The 20,359-nt window shown below is 56.6% G+C and overlaps 1 protein-coding gene across 1 annotated transcript; it reads right to left on the bottom strand.

The window, feature by feature from the left end:
- Positions 1–12,042: 12,042 nt before the first annotated feature.
- On the bottom strand, positions 12,043–19,386 carry LOC128325686 (coiled-coil domain-containing protein 166-like). Its single transcript, XM_053251343.1, has 2 exons — positions 19,359–19,386; positions 12,043–17,200 (listed from the first exon to the last, which is right to left on the bottom strand). The coding sequence occupies exon 2, from the start codon at positions 17,190–17,192 to the stop codon at positions 16,215–16,217; it is 978 nt and encodes a 325-aa protein (XP_053107318.1). The 5' UTR covers positions 17,193–17,200; positions 19,359–19,386; the 3' UTR covers positions 12,043–16,214.
- Between the last annotated feature and the right edge of the window lie 973 nt (positions 19,387–20,359).

Genomic DNA, 20,359 nt, shown 5'->3' with positions numbered 1-20,359 from the left:
GTGAGCCATACATGATTCTACCTCTCTCATCTCTCCCCACCGTCGTCTTTTTTTCTAAAATAAACAGCCCCAGGTGTTGTAGCCTTGCCTCATAAGGAAGGTGCTCCAGGCCCCTGATCATCTGGGTTGCCCTCTTCTGCACCTTTTCTAGTTCAACAATGTCCTTTTTAAGATGGGGTGACCAGAATTGTATGCAGTACTCCAGGTGTGGCCGCACACCTAGTCAGCATTATAATATTAACCGTTTTATTTTTAATCCCTAATGATCCCTAGCATGGAATTGGCCTCTTTCACAGCTGCCGCACATTGAGTCGACACTTTCAACAAGCTTCCCACCACGATTCCAAGATCCCAGTCCTGGTTAGTCACTGGCAGCTCAGATCCCACCATCAGCATATACTTGAAGTTGGGGTATATAAATAAACAAACAAATAAAATATTAGGATTTGGGGTCATCCATTGAAGCTAACCGCTGGGAGATTCAAGATCGGCAAAAGGAAAGCGTTCTTTACACAAGGTGTAGCTCACTTCACGTGCATCCACACAGTTTGGAGAGACCCTTTTGGAGCTCTTCACAATCATAACAGCTCTGCTGGATCAGGCCCAAGGTCTATCTAGAACATAAGAACAGCCCTGCTGGATCAGGCCCAAGGCCCATCTAGTCCAGCATCCCGTTTCGCACAGTGGCCCACCAGGTACTGCTGGAAGCCTACAGGCAGGAGTTGAGGGCATGCCCTCTCTCCTGCTGTTACTCCCTCACAACTGGTACCCAGGGGCCCCTGCCTCCGAGGCTGGAGGTGGCCTACAGCCCTCCAACTAGTAGCCGTCAATAGACCTTTCCATGAAGCTATCCAAACCCTTCTTAAAGCCATCCAGGTTGTTGGCTGTCACCACATCTCGTGGCAGAGAATTCCACAAGTTGATTATGCATTGTGTGAAAAAGTACTTCCGTTTGCTGGTCCTAGATTTCCTGGCCATCAATTTCATGGGATGACCCCCTGATTCTAGTGTTATGGGAGAGGGAGAAGAATTTCTCTCTATCCACTTTCTCCACACCATGCATGATTTTATAGACCTCTATCATGTCTTCCCGCAGTCTTTTTTCTAAACTAAAAAGCCCCAGGTGTTGTAGCCTTGCCTCATAAGGAAGGTGCTCCAGGCCCCTGATCATCTGGGTTGCCCTCTTCTGCACCTTTTCCAGTTCTACGATGTCCTTTTTAAGATGTGGTGACCAGAATTGTACACAGTACTCCAGGTGTGGCCACACCATCGTTTTGTATAAGGGCATTAGACTATTAGCAGTTTTATTTTCAATCCCCTTCCTAATGATCCCTTGCATGGAACTGGCCTTTTTCGCAGTGGCCGCACACTAACTCGACTCTTTCAACGGGTTCTTGTTCACCACAACCCCAAGATCCCTCTTGCAGGGAGGCAGCAGTTAGCAGGGATGTCTCCCCGCATCAGCAGCGTGTCTGACTGTGCCCATCCTGGGAAACAACGTACTTGGCTCTCCCAACGGTGGCTCTGTCATGAGGCAGAGAGCCTGGGGCAGTGGGTGCGCTCACTGCCCTGCCTGGCCGCCTGCTCTCCACTGCCCCTGCTTTGGGCATCAGCAGCCCTCGCCAACATGCCCCTGGCGCCTTGTCTGCCGGCCTCTGCCTCTCCGTCTGTGCACAAGGACCGGTTCGCTCTCCCTCTGTCTCAGCCCTCCAAGCACAGTGCTTGGCTGGAGTAGAGATGTAAAACTGGGAATTTCAAAGCCGTGGGGGAAACCAGGTGGTTTCCTTGGGGGGGGGGTTGTTTGTGGGGGGGGGTTGAAATATGTGCGGTACTTCCTTGTAGCAACCTATACAAATCTAAAGTCACATGGTTTCTTTCGGAAGATAAAACTTGTATATAAGCTGGTTTGCTGATAACACTGATAATGTTTGGTGTAATTCATTCAGACAAGAAGTGCAAATATACGAACTGAATTTCTTTTTTAAAAGTTTTTTTTGTTACAAATGGACTACAAGCTGCTGCATGCCAAGGAATCCGGCAGCTTAGTTTTAGCAGAAAGTTAAAACATGAAAGCAGACACACACACACACACACCCCCAGCAGGGTGTCTGCCTTTGCACCATGCACCCCAAGCTGCGTCCTGACAGTGGCGCTTTTTCTAGTAAGGACTCTCTCATCGCCACAGTGGCCAGCCAAGCCTCCCGTCACTCCCAAGGGGCGGCTCCTCGCCAGTGGTGGCTGGTGGTGGTTCCTGCCAGCGGGGTGGGGCGCTGGCAGGGCAAGTGTTTGGGGGAGCCAACTGAGCACCTGCAGTGGTGCAGCCTGGACTAGGCGGACGCGTTAGCAATAACTGGCAACGTGTAGATTTGTAGCTAATGGGTAGGATCAAAACACAAGCACACAAATCTCAATTGCTCATCAGCAGACCTAGAGACATATGGAAAACATATCAGTTGCTTTATAGTGCTTAAGAGGACTATAGTAGTGTGTAAATTTGTAGCTAACATGGCAGGATCAAAACACAAGCGCACACAGAGAAATGTGCAAGCCACAATGAAAACAGACCAGCTACAAAAGGCTGCTTTTGTAAGTCACCAGGGCAGCTCTGTCTGCATGGTTATTTAGAAAACGAATACTACTAGTAATAACAAGGAAGACCCAAGCCAGAGTAGTACTGGGATTAGCATGCTGGACTAGATGGGAAATCCGAGTCCAGATCCCCATCCAGCCATGAAGCCCACTGGGTGACGCTGGGCCAGTCACTTCTCTCTCTCAGCAGAACCTGCCTCACGGGGCTGTTGGGAGGAGAAATGGAACCATGAGCACAACCCTGGAGGCCAACACCATCCATTCTTTCTCTGCATACACCACATGGAAAGCCACTCTGCAAGTATTTGAAAAGCAGTTTGGACTCAGAAATCCATGCATATGACTAGTTTCTAATTGCTGTTCCTCCAATGTTTAATGTAATCTCGTTTGGGGAATGGGCCACAATGCTTTGCATACTGATCAGATCAGAGAGCAAGGGAGAGAAAGCAGAGGCTGCATTCCTCCTCTCCAAACAAACCCAAATGAAGAAGCCAGCAAAAGTCCAGAGTTACTGACGGCCGGCCGGCCTGCCTGCTTGCTCTCTACCAAAATGGTGACTGGAGTATTCCAAGTAGCTAAAAGTAGTGGTGTGCCTGGACTGGTCCGGAGCCATGGAAAAGGCCTCCGGACCAGTCCGGAATTTGGCCGGTCCGGTGGTCCGGCACTGGGGGGGGGAGTGTCACTTTAAGGGCGGGGGAGTAGTACTTACCCCTCCCGCCGTTCTTACCCCTCCGGCGCTCGTCTTTGAACAAGCGTTTTGGGGGCGGCAGGGTTCCTCCCTGCTGCCCCTGCCCCCATCGTTGGCTGCAAAGCTCTACAGTAAGTAGAAGTTGGCGCTACGCATGCGCCCGGCGTGGCGTGCACACACCCGTTGTCGCTGCCAGCGTGTGTGCGTGACGTATGTGGCACGTGCACGCCGGCGGTGACAACGGGTGTGCGCACGACGCACCAGGCGCATGCGTAGCGCCAACTTCTACTTACTTTAGAGCTTTGCAGCCAACGATGGGGGCAGGGGCAGCAGGGTTCAAAAACCGTTGTTTAAAGACGAGTGCCGGAGGGGTAAGAGCGGCAGGAGGGGTAAGAGCGGCGGGAGGGGTAAGTACTACCCCCCCTTAAAGTGACACTCGCCCCCCCAGTGCCGGACCACGCCTCCATGGTTCCGTGCACATCCCTAGCTGAAAGGAAAAAGACTTCCCCGCCCTCTGAGCACTCTGATTGGCTGCCTGAGAAGTCAATCAGCCTAGTCCCTCTCTGATTGGCTTATAGAGTGGTTCTAGGACTGCACTATTTGCAAAAAGAAAAGTGAACATGCTTGTTGGCTCCTGCCTTATTAATATTCATATATTTTAAATGATCTGGGGCTTTTCCATGTGGTCTGTGCTGCCCTTGCCACTCTCACGGCTGTTAAATCCTGCAGGCAAGAGCAGCAGGGAATCAGTAGGCACACGAAATAGAGGCAGAGACAACATGACTGGCTGAGAAATTTAAGGTGAGCGCTGCCCACTTTACCCATAGATATGATCTGCCCCTGCTCCATGCTGCAGCGGTGATGCGACTGTTCGGAGTCATGGAACTCTGCAAATTCCATAGAGTCAAGGCTGAGGTTTGGAGGTGCACCCCTGCTCACTGGGCAAAGAGGCACCTTTTACCGTGGTGATTCTCTTTATTTAGCAAGGGGAGAGTAACTGGCCCTCTCCACCCCAGCACAGGACCTCCAGTGACTGTTGCTGGTGTCTATCTTGTGTTTCTTTTTAGATTGTGAGCCCTTTGGGGACAGGGTTCCATCTTATTTGTTTCTTATTTCTCTGTGTAAACCACCCTGAGCCATTTTTGGAAGGGCGGTATAGAAATCAAATTATTATTATTATTATTTCTTCTTTGCACAGCCAGACAGGTGTTATTGACTGGTTTGTTTTATCCAGACATTGAGTCCTTCCCAAGGACCTGGGATGCCAGAATTTTATTGTCAGTTGTTATAGATATCGTCACAGAATATAGGCTGTTCCCAGTAAAGCTGCTTTTTGTAATTGGCTGATGGCGATTTCTGTGGCCCCGATGGTGTTGAGGTGCTCTTCAAGGTCTTTTGGAACTGCACCCAGGGCGCCAATTACCACTGGGATTATTTGGGTCTTTTTCTGCCACAGCCTTTCAATTTCAATTTGTAGATCTTTGTATTTGGTGATTTTTTCTATTTCTTTTTCTTCTAGTCTGCTATCCCCTGGTATTGCTATGTCGATTATTTTAACTTGTTTTTCTTTCTTCTCGACTAAAGGGATATCTGGTGTATTGTGTGGCAGATGTTTGTCTGTTTGTAATCAGAAGTCCCATAATATTTTTACATCTTCATTTTCTTCAACTTTTTCAAGTTTATGGTCCCGCCAATTTTTGGCTACAGGTAGCTTGTATTTTTTGCAGATGTTCCAGTGTATCATCCCTGCTACCTTGTCATGCCTTTGTTTGTAGTCAGTCTGTGCGATCTTTTTACAACAGCTGATTAGGTGGTCCACTGTTTCATCTGCTTCTTTACAAAGGCGGCACTTGCTGTTTGTTGTTGATTTTTCTACTTTTGCTCTTATTGCATTTGTTCTTAGTGCCTGTTCTTGCGCAGCCAGTATTAAACCCTCTGTTTCTTTCTTCAAGTTGCCATTCTTAAGCCATTGCCAGGTCTTGGTGATGTCTGATTTTCCACTTATATTGTGCAAATATTGACCATGCAGGGGCTTATTTCTCCATTTTTCTGCTCGGTTCTTGATTTGTTCTTTCTTGTAGGCCTGCTTTCTTTCATTGGTGTTGAATAGTTTCTCGTTCTTGACCATTTGAAGTGCATCTTCTTCACTGTCCTTGATATATTCTTCAAGGCCTCTTTTCTCCTCCTCTACTGTTTGATGGACTTGCAACATTCCTCTTCCACCTGAGCTGCAAGGGAGGTAGAGCCTATCTACATCACTGCGGGGGTGCAGAGCATGATTGATGGTCATGATTTTCCTGGTCTTACGATCTAGCGTCTCTAGCTCTGCCTGGGTCCATTCTATTATTCCTGCACTGTATCTGATGACAGGTATAGCCCAGGTGTTTATGGCTTGTATGGTGTTCCCGCCATTGAGTTTGGACTTGAGCATTTTTCTAACTCTCCTGATGTATTCACTTCCAATTTTTCTTTTAACTTTCTTTGTGTGCGATGTTAATCAGCCTGGAGAATGCCCAAGTATTTGTAAGGTTTTTTCTCTTCCAGGTTCTTGATCTTGCTTCCATTGGGCAGTTCTATTCCTTCTGTTTTTCTTATTTTCCCTCTGTTCATTATTAATGCAGCACACTTGTCTAGTCCAAACTCCATTGCTATATCGCTACTGAATATACGGACAGTGTTTAGCAGTGATTCGATTTCTGACTGGGACTTTCCGTACAACTTTAGATCGTCCATGTACAGCAGATGGTTGATTTGACTTGATGTTTTAGATGTTTGGTATCCGAGGCCTGTTTTGTTTAGTATTTGTGAAAGTGGGGTCATGGCGATTACAAACAATAGAGGGGATAGTGAGTCCCCTTGGAAAATGCCTCTTCTAATGCTAACCTGTCCAAGTGTCTCGCCATTGATTGTTAGCTGTGTACTCCACATGCTCATTGCTTTCTTTATAAATATCTGAATGTTTTTGCTGACACCAGTTGTTTCTAAACATTTTAGTTTCCATGTGTGAGGCAATGAATCGAAGGCTTTCTTGTAGTCAATCCATGCAACATTTAGATTTGTTTTTCTTCTCTTGCAGTTTTCTAAAATCATTTTGTCAATCAGCAGCTGGTCTTTTGTGCCTCTGGTGTTTGGGCAATTTCCTTTCTGTTCAACTGGAAGCTGTTTGTTAGTTAATAAGTGTTGCATCACTTCATCTGCTATTATTCCAGTTAATAATTTGAACATGGTTGGCAGGCAGGATATCGGTCTATAATTACTTGGAACTGCACCTTTTGCTGGGTCTTTCATGATGAGATGAGTTTTCCCAGTTGTTAGCCATTGTTCAATATCACCTCCTTGCAAAATGTGATTGAACTGTTTTGATAGTTGTTTATGAAGGCTTGTTAGGTGTTTAAGCCAAAAGCCATGCAGTTCAGCGTCGCCTGGCGCAGTCCAGTTTTTAATTTTCTTTGTTCTTTCACTTATTAATTCTGGTGTTATTATTAGATCTTGCATTTGTTGATTACATTTTTTGAGCTCTTTCATCCAGCCTGCTTTTTTATTATAATCTATTGGATTGTCCCATAATTTCCCCCAGAATTGCACTGTTTCTTCTTTATTTGGTGTTTCTACATTTCTTGCAGTTTCTCCTTCTATGCTTTGGTAGAAATGTCTCTGATTCGACTGGAATTGGAGATTCTGCCTGTGTTGTGTAGTTCTGGCTTCATACCTGCTAATCTTCTTTGACACTGCTGTTATTTGCTGCTTTATTATTTCCAGGACTTCTCTAATTTTCCTTGAATCTAGGTGGTGTTTTTGGATCAGATACTGTTTGGTGTTTTCATTCTTCAGCTTTTTCATATCTTTCAATTTACTAGCATCTGATCTAAGCCTGGAGATTTTATTTTCTAATCTAATCTTCCATTTAGGTGATGTACTGCTTTCTTTTTTTACAGGTCCGCTGATCTTATATCCGAGCTCTTGTGTTGTTGTTGTTGTTGTTGCTGCACTGTACATTAGTTGGTTTGTTTCTTTCAAATTCTTGGTTGTTATTTCTGCAAGTGCAGCACTGACATCTTTTAATGCCTGAGCGAGTTGTTTTTTGGCAACTGTTTTTAGAGCTGGAAGTCAAACCCTGGTGGTTGTTTGGTTCATGTGCTCAGTTATTTTTTGCTTTCGTTCTTGTTGCTTTTCTGTTAAACGGCATTTGGGTTTTTGAGGTGAAGGCAAAGGGGTGGTTGCCTGGTTTTGATTTTGAAACAGTTCAGCAACAGTGGCATCCTCGATTTCCAACACCTCCTCCATCTGCGCCTGAGCAACTTCTTCAATTGGTGGTAATTCTTCTTCCATATCTTGAGCCTGTGTTGCTCTTTGCAGTTCTTCCAGCTCAACTCCTGTGAATACTTTCTTATTATGTTTCTTCTCTGGTCTGCTAGCCTTTGTTCTGTTATTTCTGTTGTTGTTTGTGTTGTGGTGGTGGTGGTGTGAGTGCCCATGCCCTGCTTTGGGATCTGTGGGATTCTGCGTGCTATGAAGGCACTACCAGCAACATCATCGTAAAAGCAGGTTCTGTGTTCTGGACTTCCACCTCCTCCAGTGTCAAGCAAACACAGAAATCCGCATGCGGGATGGGGGGGGGGAGAGCAGGAGGGAGCTGAGCAGGTTGGAGGAGGACCAGGAGCAGGAGAACAAGGCCCTGGTTGGAAAGCGGCTGCAACTGGATCCTGTCCTCACACTGATCTGCATCCGGCGGTCTGGTGTGGCGTGGTGTGTGTGTGGTGTGGACAGAGCAGGCCACTGGGTTGATGGCAAGGTTTGCTCTAGATGCAGCATATAACTAGGCAAGGAAACTTGTGGCTCCTTCCAGGGGCGTAACGAGGCTGGAGTGGGCCCAGAGACAAAATTTTAAAATGGGCCCCTCGCTCATACACACGCACTCACTTCACATTTGACTTGCCTTTGGGGGCCCCCTCGAGGCGTGGGGGCCCCCAGGCAGCCGCCTCCCCTTGCCTAATGGTAGTTACGCCCCTGGCCCCTTCCTAGTGCTGGTAATGAGCCCTGCTCTTTTTTTAAGAGCGCCGGGCCTGGAAGTGTCCCGTGGCCTTGTAGTCCCACCGCCTACCCTGCCCGCTCCTTGGCCAGGCGTGCCTGGAGGGTGTGTGTGTCCTCCTCCTCCTCCTCCTCCTCGGCTGGCACCCAGTCAGGGTGGGGCTGGAGAAGGCGCCTGCCTGGACATCTGGGGAGCTGTTGACAGTCGGGCTGATGCGGCAGCCCAGCCAAAGGCGCCTTCCCATGTTCTGCATATGGCAAGAGCTTGTGCTCCCCCTTGAGTACCGACTGGTTTGTTGCTGCAGAAGCACCGGCACTTGGGCCGACCCCGATGGCCCCAACTCTGGGAGGGCTGCCTGGGAGGAGGCCTCCCGTGCTGTGCTGACTTCACAAGGGGTCTGCTTAGCAACCAGGGAAACAGAACGGCGGCTGCAGAGGTCAGTGCCTGTTGGGTGGGTTGCGAGAGCAGGAGGGCCCTGCTGCCGGGCTGTGAGTCAGAGGAGGACCGAGTGGCCCCTGGTCGGTCCTCCACGGCCTTCTGAAGGCGGGCCAGCAACCCTCTTCGGTGTGGGCCCCATGCATGCACAGAACCCTCCTCTCGCTCATGGGCCACATCCCACTGAAACCAGCCTCGCTGCGCTGAGCTTTCCTGCCCCTGGCTAAGGCCTCGGCCGTGCCTCCTTGGAAGCCCTGCCTAGCTGGCTGTGGCCAGAAGGACCTTTCTGCAGCCCCCCCCCTCCCGCCCGGCCTCTTGGTGGGGATGCAGCCCCCCTGCTGCGTTGCAGGCCAGGGGCCTCCTTGGGAGGAGTGGCAAACCACAGAGGTGCCCAACCTCTACCCACCCCCCTTAAGCCGGGGCAGCGGAGTAGTCGTGGCCTCCCCACTGCTGGCCCCCCTGCACCTGAGCCAGGAAGCCAGAGAGCCACTGGAGGCCCACGTCCGCAGGAAGAGGCTGCAGCTGCTGTGGGGCTTGCCGCGTCTCGTCCAGAGCTCGCTGCAGAGCGCCGTGCCCGCCCTCCCGGGCTTCCTGGCTTGCACTGCCCTGCAGGAGTCGGCGGGCGGCCACCAGCGGCCCCTCTTCGAGGCGGAAAGGCGGCAGCGTCTGGAGCAGCACCTGCGGGAGCAGCTGGTGCACCGCAAGTGGGGCCTTCCGCGGCGCATCCAGAAGTCCCTCTGCTGGCTCCTCCCTTCTGGACCCGCCGCCCCGGAGTGCCGGCCTTGGACGGAGGCTCCCGTCTCAGCCGCTGGCCTGCGCGAAGCCGCCTCACCTGCGGATGAGGGCAGTCGGCCCCCCAGGCAACGGAGCACCGCTGCCGCCCTGACCGGGGCTGGCCTGGCTGAAGGCCGAAGGCGCTGGCCAAGGACACCTCCCGAGGAGCCGCCGCCGCCGCCGCCGCCGCCCCTGGGCACCCGCCTCCCCCGGCACACGCTGCGGGCAGCCCAGAAAGGGCCACTGGCGCCCCGTGGGGGGGGGGCCGCGGGGGGGGGCCTGGCCCCCGAGCAGCCCGGCAGGGTGGGAGCTTCTGGGGCCGGCTGCTCCCCTCGCCAGGGCTGGCCCAGAAGGGCCTGGCGGAAGAAGAGCCCGGCCAGCGCTCTGGGGCGGCTGGGGGCAGCAGCAGCAGCAGGAGCGTCTCCAGCAGGGGCCCCGCCTCAGCCAGGATGCGCCGCCGCCGCCGCCGCCGCCTTCCTCGCCCCTCGCACGAGCCGCCGCCCGGGTGGAGGTGAGGCCAGAGGCGGCTGCCAGGAGCCCCCTCCCCGGGCCGGGGGAGTCTCCGCCGGGCACCTCTCCAGCCACAGACTCTCCCGCTCTGCCGCCGCCGCCGCCGCCGCCTAGCCAAGATGACCCCCCGAGGCCGGCCCTGGTCTCGGGAGAAAGGCAGGCCAGCGGGGGAGCCGCCCAGCCGGCCTTCCTGCTTCGCTCTCTTCGGCCAGCGCCCGCCAACCGCGCGGCTTCTCCTTCCCACCCCGACCCGAAGCAGCATCCCGAGGAGCGCACGGACTGGGCGGCGCTGCTCCCTCCGGAGGCCCCGCGCCAGTGGCGGGGCGGGGGGGCTCCAAGCCCAGGGAGAGTCAGACCAGGAGCCAGCCCCAGTGCAGTGGGGAGGGGCAGCCCGCCGTGCTCCTCTGGAGCCAGCAGCTCAGCGAGCCCAGGGCCCAAAGCGACTCTTGCAGGGGCCGAAGAGCAGGGCTTGGGGCGCCACCGGCAGCAGCAGCAGCAGCCGTGGTGGGTTGGGGGGCCATGAAAGGCGCAGGAGTCCCTGGCCAGGTCTGCACACTGCAGGCCGCAATCCGGCCCTGGCCCCCGCCTGCCTGCCTGCCTTCCGCGAGGGCCTGTGTTGTGTTCCCAGCAGGCAGCCCTGGCTGGGCGGGGGGAGGCGCTCTGCCAGGCAGCCCACCCAGCAGCACCGAGTCCAATGGCTGCCCAGAGAGAGAGAGGCCAGGAACACCCCCCTGATGCCCACCCAAAGCAGGTGCCAGCCAGGGTGAGTCCCCCCTTGTGGCTGGGCTGGAGACTTCCCTAACCCTGGAGGGTCCTCGTCAGTGCTTGGCACTAGCCCTGTGCACTCTGAGGTCGCTGCCTCCCCATTCCCCCCCCCCCGAATCCCCTGAACTTCTTACAAGATGCTGCAAGCATTGGATGCTGGGGCAGGCCACGGGACTGGGTCTGCTGGGGATTCCGGGGGCTGCCAAGGTGAGCCCCCCCAACACCAAGACCACTGGGGGCCACAGTGCCCACCCCTCACTGTGAACTGTCCTGGGACCAGCTATGCCCCTCACTGTGAACTAAACAGAGATACAGGGGCCAAAAGCATGTGGACACAGCTGTGTCTACATCACTTTCAGCTTGGAAATTTAAAACGCATACCAGTGGCTCTGGGGGATCAGTGTGCAGGTGGGGCAGGACCCCAGAGAGCCTCTGGCAACCAGAAAAGGGGGTCCCAGGGCTAGTGGGCAGACCCCCACCCGAGCAGCTGCTCTTTACCCGCATCAGAGTTTAAATTGGGGGGGGGGTTGTACCAGATGGGAGGGCTGCAGTGTAGGTCCCCTCCCCACAAATAGTTCATTATGGGCCCACCCACCCACCCACCGACACTCTCCTCCCTGCTGCCACACCTCCTGTCCTTCAGTTTGGGATAACAGGGTAGAGGCCCCAGACAGAGGCGCACACACAACCTGCCCTGCACAAATGGACACCCTCCTCTTGCATTCCAGACGGGAACGAAACTTTTTGATAGCACCAAGGAGGAGGCGGCAGCAGGAACACGGTGGTGGTGCCTGAAGTGTGGCAGATGCCTCCTGCTGCTTCGTGGAACTGCCAGCCCAGACTCAGAGGCCCATGGCAGAGGCAGAAGGTTTGGGTGGAGGGGAGGGAGAAGTCAAGAGGCCAGCCTGCAACCCACCCTCTGGAGGCCGGTGGGTCGAAAGGGGTCCGTCCAGCCAAGCAACCGGCTGATGCTGCCAGAGAGGCCTGCCCAGGCTGGTGGCTCTGCAGCCTCCTCTGGAGGGGTGGGCTCAGCCCTCCCCCCACCAGCTAAGTGCCACCCTCCGTCCCTGAGAGAGGCTGCATGGCCAGAGCCCCCCTCCATGAAGGCCCATGCCGGGAGCTGCTTCCAGCCCACTGGGGCCTCTCTTCTGCTTCCTGGGCACGCTCTGCCGTGCAAGGTGGGAAACTGGCTCTTTGGGTGCTGCTTTAGCCTTGTTTGTATGGCCAACTCCAAACTCAGCCACCACACCAATAAAGGTTACGAGGTTTATTCAAAGACTTAAGGCTTGCGAATGGTAAATGTGTGGCAAAGGAGACCTCCAAATTATCAGCTTCTCAGATGCATAAAGTATGTGTGGCAGCTTCTATTCAGGGGGCTATTAGGAGGAGGAGAAGGAGAAGGAGAAGGAGAAAGGGTTTTTTCTGCACTCCACACAGCTACGTCCTTCACCTATAGCCCTAAAGCAAACCTCATCTTTGCCCTTCTGGCAGCTGGGGGCACTTTCTGGCTTCCCCCAAACCTGAGATTCCATAAAACCAACTGTTTAGTAAAATCACTAGGTAAAGAGCAGCTGCTCCATGGATAAGTGAGCATACAGTAATATCACAAGCTGGAGAAGACACTAGAATGCTTGAAACCTGAAAGAGAGAAGGAGGGGAGAGTTTCTAAGTGGGAGGCTCTTTGGGGTGAAACTCTTGGTCCAAGAGGAGAGCAACAAACAGAGGAGAGACGGGCAAGAGGGCCAAGGGCAATGCCGCGGATGGGGGCCGGAGGGAGGACAATCTGCTGCTTTCCTGCTGCCTTTACATTGTATACCTTCTCCCCTGCTTGGTCTTATCTGGCCCTGATTGGTTTCCTCCTGTTGCACCCAATGATCCTCATTGGCTCTTTGGGTTCCCTATTTCCATAGATCTTAAAACCTAGTCCTGTATTCTGTTTTGATCAGGGCCACCAGACTCCATCAATCATTCACACACACCCCACCACCACCACCACCCCACTTTTGACAGGACTTGCCAATGCTTAATCTCCCAGTTCGCTGCCTCCTTCCAGCCTCTTGGTTCTCCATTTTCACCACTCCAGAGAAAGCACTGGATGCAGATAAATTCCAGTCGGCTCCCTACAGGCATATCCCAAGGCGCTGCAACCCCCAGATTCACTAGCGGCCTTATCTTCAAGGACTCTCTGGCCAAGTGGCACCCTTGCTTGGAGGCCCCATCGCAGGGGTTTGATTTTCCCAGCACAAGTCTTTTCATAGCAAACCACAGCACATCATCGGTTTCTCTTCATTTGGTTCAGGTTCTAGTCCCATTGTCCCTTTTCAGTATCAGCCTCCACAGTCTAGCATAGTCTAGAGAACAGGGTCCTCATCAGCACAAGGCCTCCTGTCTCTGGCCTCTCACAAATAATCAGACCTCCCCAATCTTGCCTGCTGCAACCTACCACCTCCTCTTTTATGCAGTCTCCCATTAGAACAACCGGGTGGAGGAGGCACTCTGTTGCCTCCAGAGGTGCTCCTCGGTCATTTTGGAGCCTGGACCTAAAGGCCTGTGGAGCCCCTCCCCCACTGCAAGAGCCCCTGGTGGCGCAGTGGTAAAACTGCCGCCCTGTAACCAGAAGGTTGCAAGTTCGATCCTGACCAGGGGCTCAAGGTTGACTCAGCCTTCCATCCTTCCAAGGTCGGTAAAATGAGTACCCAGAATGTTAGGGGGGCAATATGCTAAATCATTGTAAACCGCTTAGAGAGCTCCAGCCATAGAGCGGTATATAAATGTAAGTGCTATTGCTATTGCTAAGTTAAGCATCACCCTCCCCCATTCTTATCCCAAATGTTTCTTTCCCCACCAACCCCTCTGACTCGAACCCTTGCCCCCACCCCCGGTCAGATCATAATCACACTCCGCCGCCTGGTGCAGTGCGGGCTGGCAGCCACCATCCCATCAGGACAGACTAAAAAGGATTTGGGGGGCCCCAGGGGGTGTGGAGGCCCTGGACTTCAGCCCCAAAGTCTGGGGGTAAGAGCGCCACTGATTGCCCCCTTTGGTGGTGGGAGATAATATATTTCTGGATTGTTCTCTCTGTACTTTGCATCTTTTTCTTTCCTTCCTTCCTTCCTTCTTTTTATATCTTTCAGCAACAATAACATAACTACTCCTCTCATATTGTCACATGACCCCCCAATATTTGCCTTTAAATATATCAGCTGTGTCTGGACTCCTGTCTTTGATCCGCTCGCTGATCTGTTGAGAGAGTTCCTGTTCCTGTTCCAATAACTCAATACCTTTCTCATCCATTGTCATTTTTGTTGACATTTGTTGTATCTTTTCCTCTGTGTTCTGCAGCATTTGCTGTAGGCATTTGTTCAGTTTCCCTGTGTGTTGTTAACTGTGGTTCTTATACATACTGCCATATTTCCATCCCATACTGCCTATATTTCTATAGGCGTGTGTACATTTATATTCCAAGGAAGAGCCCAGAGTGGTATGCATGCTTAGGTTTATCCTCACAACAACCCTATAAGGTAGGTTCAGCTGAGAGAGAAGGCACTGTCCCAGAACCACACCCACAAGCTTCATGGCTGAAGCGGGATTCAAACTCAGGTCCTCCCAGCCCTAGTCCAACACTCTAACCACTACACCACACTGCATGGTGTTCCTTGTTCTGTTCTCTTCCCACATGCCTCGGATGTCTCCTCTTCCACTGTTAATGGTTCTTTAGCATTCCGGAAGGCTTTGGTTTCCCACAGTACTTGATGTGTACTTTTGGGCCGGCCTCCCTTTATCATCCTAGGCAACTTTTACAGAGTTGTCTTTTTCCATGTCATGTCTTGTTTTCTGCAGTTTCTCCTCAGTTGCTGAAAATCCCTGGAGTATCATATGCCCTGATTGCTCTCAAGCGTCTCCCTCTTTGGTACTCCTTCCTGGTAGAAATGTTTGGGATCATGAGTCTGCTACTGGTATTTCTTTCCCTGGTTTGTCGGTGATTCTTGAGTCCTATCTCTGTCGTCATAAAAATGTTACTTGCCATCTGGCTGATGCTTCTTTTAGAGGCTTCTTCGTTATATGTCCTGCTGGTGACTTGTGGTCCACATTACAATTTTGACATGGATATGCTGATGGGATTTCTCGCACCCAGCCATGAGTGCAAACATGGCACTCTCATTTTGTGAGTAATTGTGCTGTGCTGGAGCCATTGAGCATGATTCATATGCAACCAGTTTTCTTCCCTGCAGTAATCCTGCTCCAGCTCCAGCTCCAGCCCATGATCCGCTTCCTCCATCACTTCTTTTGGGACACCAGCATACTGAAGGGCTGGAGTCCTCCTCCTTGTCACCTTTGAAGGTTTTGTCATAGGATCCATTCGACATTTTTCTCCTTTGTTGTGTCACCCGCTCCCCCCCGCCACACACACACACAGAGCTTTTACAGGGGTTTTCTGCTGAGGCCTCTTCCTGCCTGCCATGTCTGTGACTTGCCCCTTGCTTGTTAGTCTCACGGGTTCTTGGGATGTCTTCTGCATTTTCATCTGTGCTCAGGACAGGTTGCATGCTCTTGCTCTTCTCCACGTGTGTGTTTCCCCACCTTGAGATAGGCCCCCCTGCTGTGACCATTGCTCTTGGGTCTCTCTCGAACTGCGCCCCATCAATATCCTCTCCGCCCTCATATCCCTGCCATGAAGAGCACAGTCTTGAGAGGTAGACTAGTCTTCAGACTGGATTGTGTCACCCACGGCTTCTGGGATCCCTTCCGGTCTTACAGAGAACAGTTTGCGTTGTATGGCGGCGTTCTCCCCTTTGCGTGCAGGACGTGGCAAACAATGCAGACCGCACTGTGGGCGTCTCTCTCGCCTCGGCAGATGGTTTGCCACTAGCTTCTTCCTGGGCCCAGCGGATCTCTCTGGCTCTCTGCCCAGAGCTGACTGAGCCCTGCATGCAGCCCTGTCTTCTTCTTCAAATCACTGGCCTGCTTCCAAGCAAGCCTGCCAAAAGGAGTTCTGGGCACTCCCTCCCTTGGGCCCCACCTTCAGCAAGACTGACACTGTGCAGAGGGGACCCCCCCCCCGCGCAGCCGTGCCCTTTGCCAAGCAGCAGTGTGTGTGTGTGGGGGGGTGCCCTTAAGAGAAGCAGAGCCCTCTTGCAAGGCACACAGGGGGCGCTGAGGTCCTGCCCTCCAACGCCCACCCCACAGACCTCTACTGCAGGGAAAGGGTGGGGTGGGGGGGACGACTATGCTTCCCAGAGCACCCCCACCCCCACGCAGGCCGTCCCCGCTGAGTCTCCACGGGCCCCCATGTCTTTAAAAGCCCCCCCCCAGCTCCGAGGGAAGTGCAGCTCTGCGAGGAGGCCAGTGCAGGGGGAAGGGCTCTCACGCCGAAGGGTCTTGGGGCCAAGGGCCCCACTGGGGGAAAGAGAGAGGAGCACTGCATCACATGCTGCTCCTCCACAGCATCGGGGGGGGCCCTCTCTTGCCCCCGCCGGCTGCATTTCTGACTGGTTCTGGGCCAGACCTTGCCCCAGCAGTGGGGGTCAGGCGGGGGCTCCCAGCAAGACTGGCTGCTGCCCAGCTTGGCCGCCCCCAGGGTGGCCGTCCTCCTGCCCCCGCCCCGTGGCGGCGCAAGAGGGCCAGGTCCCGCAGATGGTCTTGCTCTTGCTGCAGGCGCCAGGCCTGCCGCTGCAGCTGCTCCTTGTGTGCCCGCAGCTCCTGAGCCCGGCAGACCAGCTGCCGCAGCTCTTGCCGCAGCTCCAGGGTCTGCTGGCGCATGGCCCGGCTCTGCTCCTGCAGGCCCCGCGTGGCCACCTCCTGGGCCTGCTGGGCCAGCCGCCTGGCCTGCTGCTGGGCCGCCGCTTCTGCAGCGCCCTGGGCCCGCAGCAAGGTGAGCCGGGCCTCCTGCAGGCGCCGCGCCTGCTCTTCCCTGGCAGCCGCCAGCTCCCCTTCCAGCTGGGCGATGCGGGCCACCTGCTCCCGCCGCAGCTCCCGCAGCCCCCGCAGCCCCTCCAGCTGCGTGCCCAGGCGGCCCAGCTCGGCTTCCTGCTGCAGCAGCTGCTCCCGCAGGGCTGCCTCCTGGGCCCGGCAGCAGGCGAGGGCCTCCCGGTGCTGCCGCCGGGTCTCTGCCTGCAGCCGGCCCCTCTCCGCGTCCAGGGAGACGGCCGCCCCCTGGCACTGCTGGGCCCGCTTGGCCAGGTAGCCGGTGAAGGCCAGACTCCCCGCGCGCAGCTGCTGGGCCTCCTGCAGCAGGGCCTCGTGCTGGGCGCGCAGCTGCGCCCGGCGCCTGCGAAGACTCTCCAGCTCCTGGCAGATGCGCTCGTACTCTTGCGGCTGCAGGCGCACGGCGGCTTCCTCCTCCTCCTCCTCCTCTTTGGCGGCCTTGGCTGGCTGCGCCCGCTTTCCTTTCTGGGGGGGCATCACAAGGCCTGTGGGGCAGAAAGCAGAGCGGCCTTGGGTGAAGAAGGCCAAGAGCAGGTCCAATGGGCTGCCATTTGTTGCTCCTAAGGATGAGCCCTGGTCCCAGTGTTGCCTGAGAGGGAGGAGAATTTCTTTCCCCACACCAGGCAAGATTGTAGAGACCTCTCTTCCGCCGCCCAGTCCTCTTTTTTCTGAACTAAAGAGCCCCGGCCTCCTCCTCCCAGACTGCAGACCTGCAAGGGTGTCGACAGAGCCAAGGCTTGAGAAGCAGCTCCTCGCTCACTCTGGTGGGTAGGAGAGGTGGGGGGGGGAGGGAGGGAGATAGTGTTGGGGGGAGTTCTTAAAATGAGGGGCGAACTCCTCCAGTGCTTGTGGAGGGACCCCTGGCACTCTGGAGCAATCCAGCTGGCGGGGGGGGGCAGAGACCCACGTGGGGGGCTATCTTCTCTCCAGCCCCACTTGCGAGGCTGGAGTGGGGGCGGGCAGAAGAAGGGGGCCTGCTTGTGCTGCAGCGACCTTAGGGACGAGGCCGAGCTGGATGCGCAGATTGCCGAAGCTCCCCAGCGGCCGGCCGTGCCCTCCCCGCGAGACGCCGAGGGCGGGGAGGCGGCCGCGGAGGACGTGGTTGCTGACAAGCCTGACCTGCGGCAGGATTCCCGGTCTGGATGGCGAACGAGGCCCTGCGCGGGCGCGGACGGGGCTCCTCTGCGTGCGCACAAGGCCCCTTCTAGGCCACCTGGGGTCGCTGGGCGGGCTTGAGGGAGGGGGCGCAGCGGGCGCAGCGGGCGAGGGAGAGCCGGCGGGCCGGCCAGGAGATCCCCTGCACTGCGCGCCCGCCCCCGGGGCTTTCCCGCAGCGCCTCCCGCGCGCACCGCGTCCTCCTCTCTGTCGCCTGGCGACCGGCAGCAGGGGGAGGGGTCGGGCGGGGGCGGGGCTGCTTGCAAAGGAGTTTTCGGGGGGGGGGAAGCAAGAGAAAGAGCCGCGGGCGGGGGGGGGAGAATGGGGGCGCAGGCAGCAGCCGCCCGACTCCCCAGCCCCGGCCTCGGCTTGGCCTCTCCTCCTGCCCGCCCGGTCTCAGCGGCTGCCTCTGCTTTTCACCCGCCGCCCCTTCCGTCCGGCGAGGCTCCGGCCGCGAAAGGTGGCGCATCGTGGCAGGAAGAGGACTGGCCGTGGCCGGGGAAGCCTCAGACCGAGGGAGGCCGGGCTGGATCAGGGAGAAGGTGGCGCCGGGCGGGAAGGGCTGGAGGACCCCCGGTTGGGGCGGCTTCCTCCGTGTCAGGCAGCCTGTGGAAGAGGGAGGTGCCCGCCCCAAGGACCGGAGGGGCTCCCCGCTGGTGGGGCTCTGCCTCGGGGGCCTGTGGCGCTGGTGGTTAACAGAGCAGCAGCTCTACCTGACGAATGACCAGCCTGCAGCCAGCGCTGCTCTCATTAGCCGGGACGGCGGGAAGAGAGGCATAAGAACATAAGAAGAGCCCTGCTGGATCAGGCCCAAGGAGGGCCATCGAGTCCAGCATCCTGTTTCGCACAGTGGCCCACCAGATGCCGCTGGAAGCCTACAGGCAGGAGTTGAAGGCATGCCCTCTCTCCTGCCATTACTCTCCTGCAACTGGTACTCAGAAGCAACCTGCCCTTGAGGCTGGAGGTGGCCCACAGCCCTCCGACTAGTAGCCATTGATAGACCTCTCCTGTGCAACTGTGCCTCCTTCCCCCCACCCCAGCCCTCCTTGGGAGCCGCCCCTCTGGGGCCCACCGAATAGGCGGTTCCAACTTCCAGGTCAGGGTGTAGCTATAATGGCGCAGATGGGTTGCAAGAACCGCCCCCCCCAGCTCCCCCGTCCCTTCTTCCTTCATCACCTCCCTCACGCAGAGGGGCCACGAGTGGGCACAGCCCGCGAGACCAGATGGCCGTGGCCCAGCCGGGGGGGGGGGGGCGGTCAAGAGATGTCCGGGACGGGGGCCTCTCCCAAGGGCCTTGCTCGTGGCCCAGGCGGAAGCAAGGGAGCCCAGGCCCCGCGCTCGCTGGCCGGGCGGGCGCCCTCTCCAGAAGAAGCAGCCGCCTCGAGGGACCACCTGCGCTTGGGCTTTGCGGGGCCGCGGGACGGATGGGGCCCGGAGGCTGGGCTCAGCCCGGAGGAGAGGAAAGCAGCCGCCTCCGCCTCACCCCACCTCCAGGCCGCCTCGAGAGGTTCCCCCTTCCCGGACCGCCCCCCCCCGCCCTTCCCGGGATTCCTCTGGCCGGGCCTGACGACCTGTCGCTCCCTGCAGAGGATGCTGGGCGGTTAGGGCGGGGGAGCCGTGGCAGGTGACCCGCCCCCAGCGAGGTGGGTGAACCAGGCAGCGGCCCATAGACCAGCGCGGAGCGAGAGACCCAGGCGGAGTGGTGGGAGAGCCGAGCCGAGGCGCCCGGCCTCTTTCCTCGGCATCATCAGCCCCAAGCGGGACGCCTCCTCCGGGGGGGAGGGAGCCTGGGAGCCTCCCCCCTCCCCGCCAAGGGAAGCCACAACCCCGCAAGTGCGCTCCGGGCTGCTTTCCTCTCCTCCGGGCTGAGCCCAGCCTGCTGCCGCCGTGCAGCTGTTAAGGCGCGCCGGGGGGGCCCATCCGTCCCGCCGCCCCGCAAAGCCCAAGCGCAGGCGGCCCCTCGCGGCGGCGGCTGCTTCTTCTCGGAGAGGGCGCCCGCCCGGGGCTCCCTGCCTTCCGCCCGGGCCACGACCAGCAAAGCGGCAGCAGACAGCCCCGGCGGAGGGAGGCCGGGAGAGCGCAGCCTCCTCGGCCCCCGGGTCTGCCTTGATGCCGCGGTTGCGTCGCCGCCCTCCACGCGGCGGGGAGGAGTCCGTGGCAGCGGCCAGAGCCCTGCGGGTGGAGGGCGTCGGGGGGCCGAGTGTGGCGCAGGCGCAGCTGCAGGAAGCCGAGGAGCTCCCCCCCCCGAACACCCCCCGCCCGCTGCCGGAGGGGCTCCTCGGCGGCGCTGCTCTGCTGCAGGAAGGGAGGGCGGTGCCCACCCCGCCCGGCAAGGACCGGAGCCCGAGGAGGAGGGCACGTTGCCCGCCTCCTCTGACCTGGGCAGCCGACGTGGCCCTGGGCCTGCCTGCCTGCCTCCCTCCTTCGCCCCGCCCCGGGCAAGGAGCCGACACGGGTGGCCAAGGCTGGCGGCTGCTGGGCCCAGAACA

Source organism: Hemicordylus capensis, chromosome 1, assembly GCF_027244095.1.
Source record: "Hemicordylus capensis ecotype Gifberg chromosome 1, rHemCap1.1.pri, whole genome shotgun sequence".
In the NCBI taxonomy this organism is placed as follows: Eukaryota; Metazoa; Chordata; class Lepidosauria; order Squamata; family Cordylidae; genus Hemicordylus; species Hemicordylus capensis.
The sequence above is the reverse complement of the archived record's forward strand: the minus strand, read 5'-3'. Positions and strand labels throughout refer to the sequence as shown.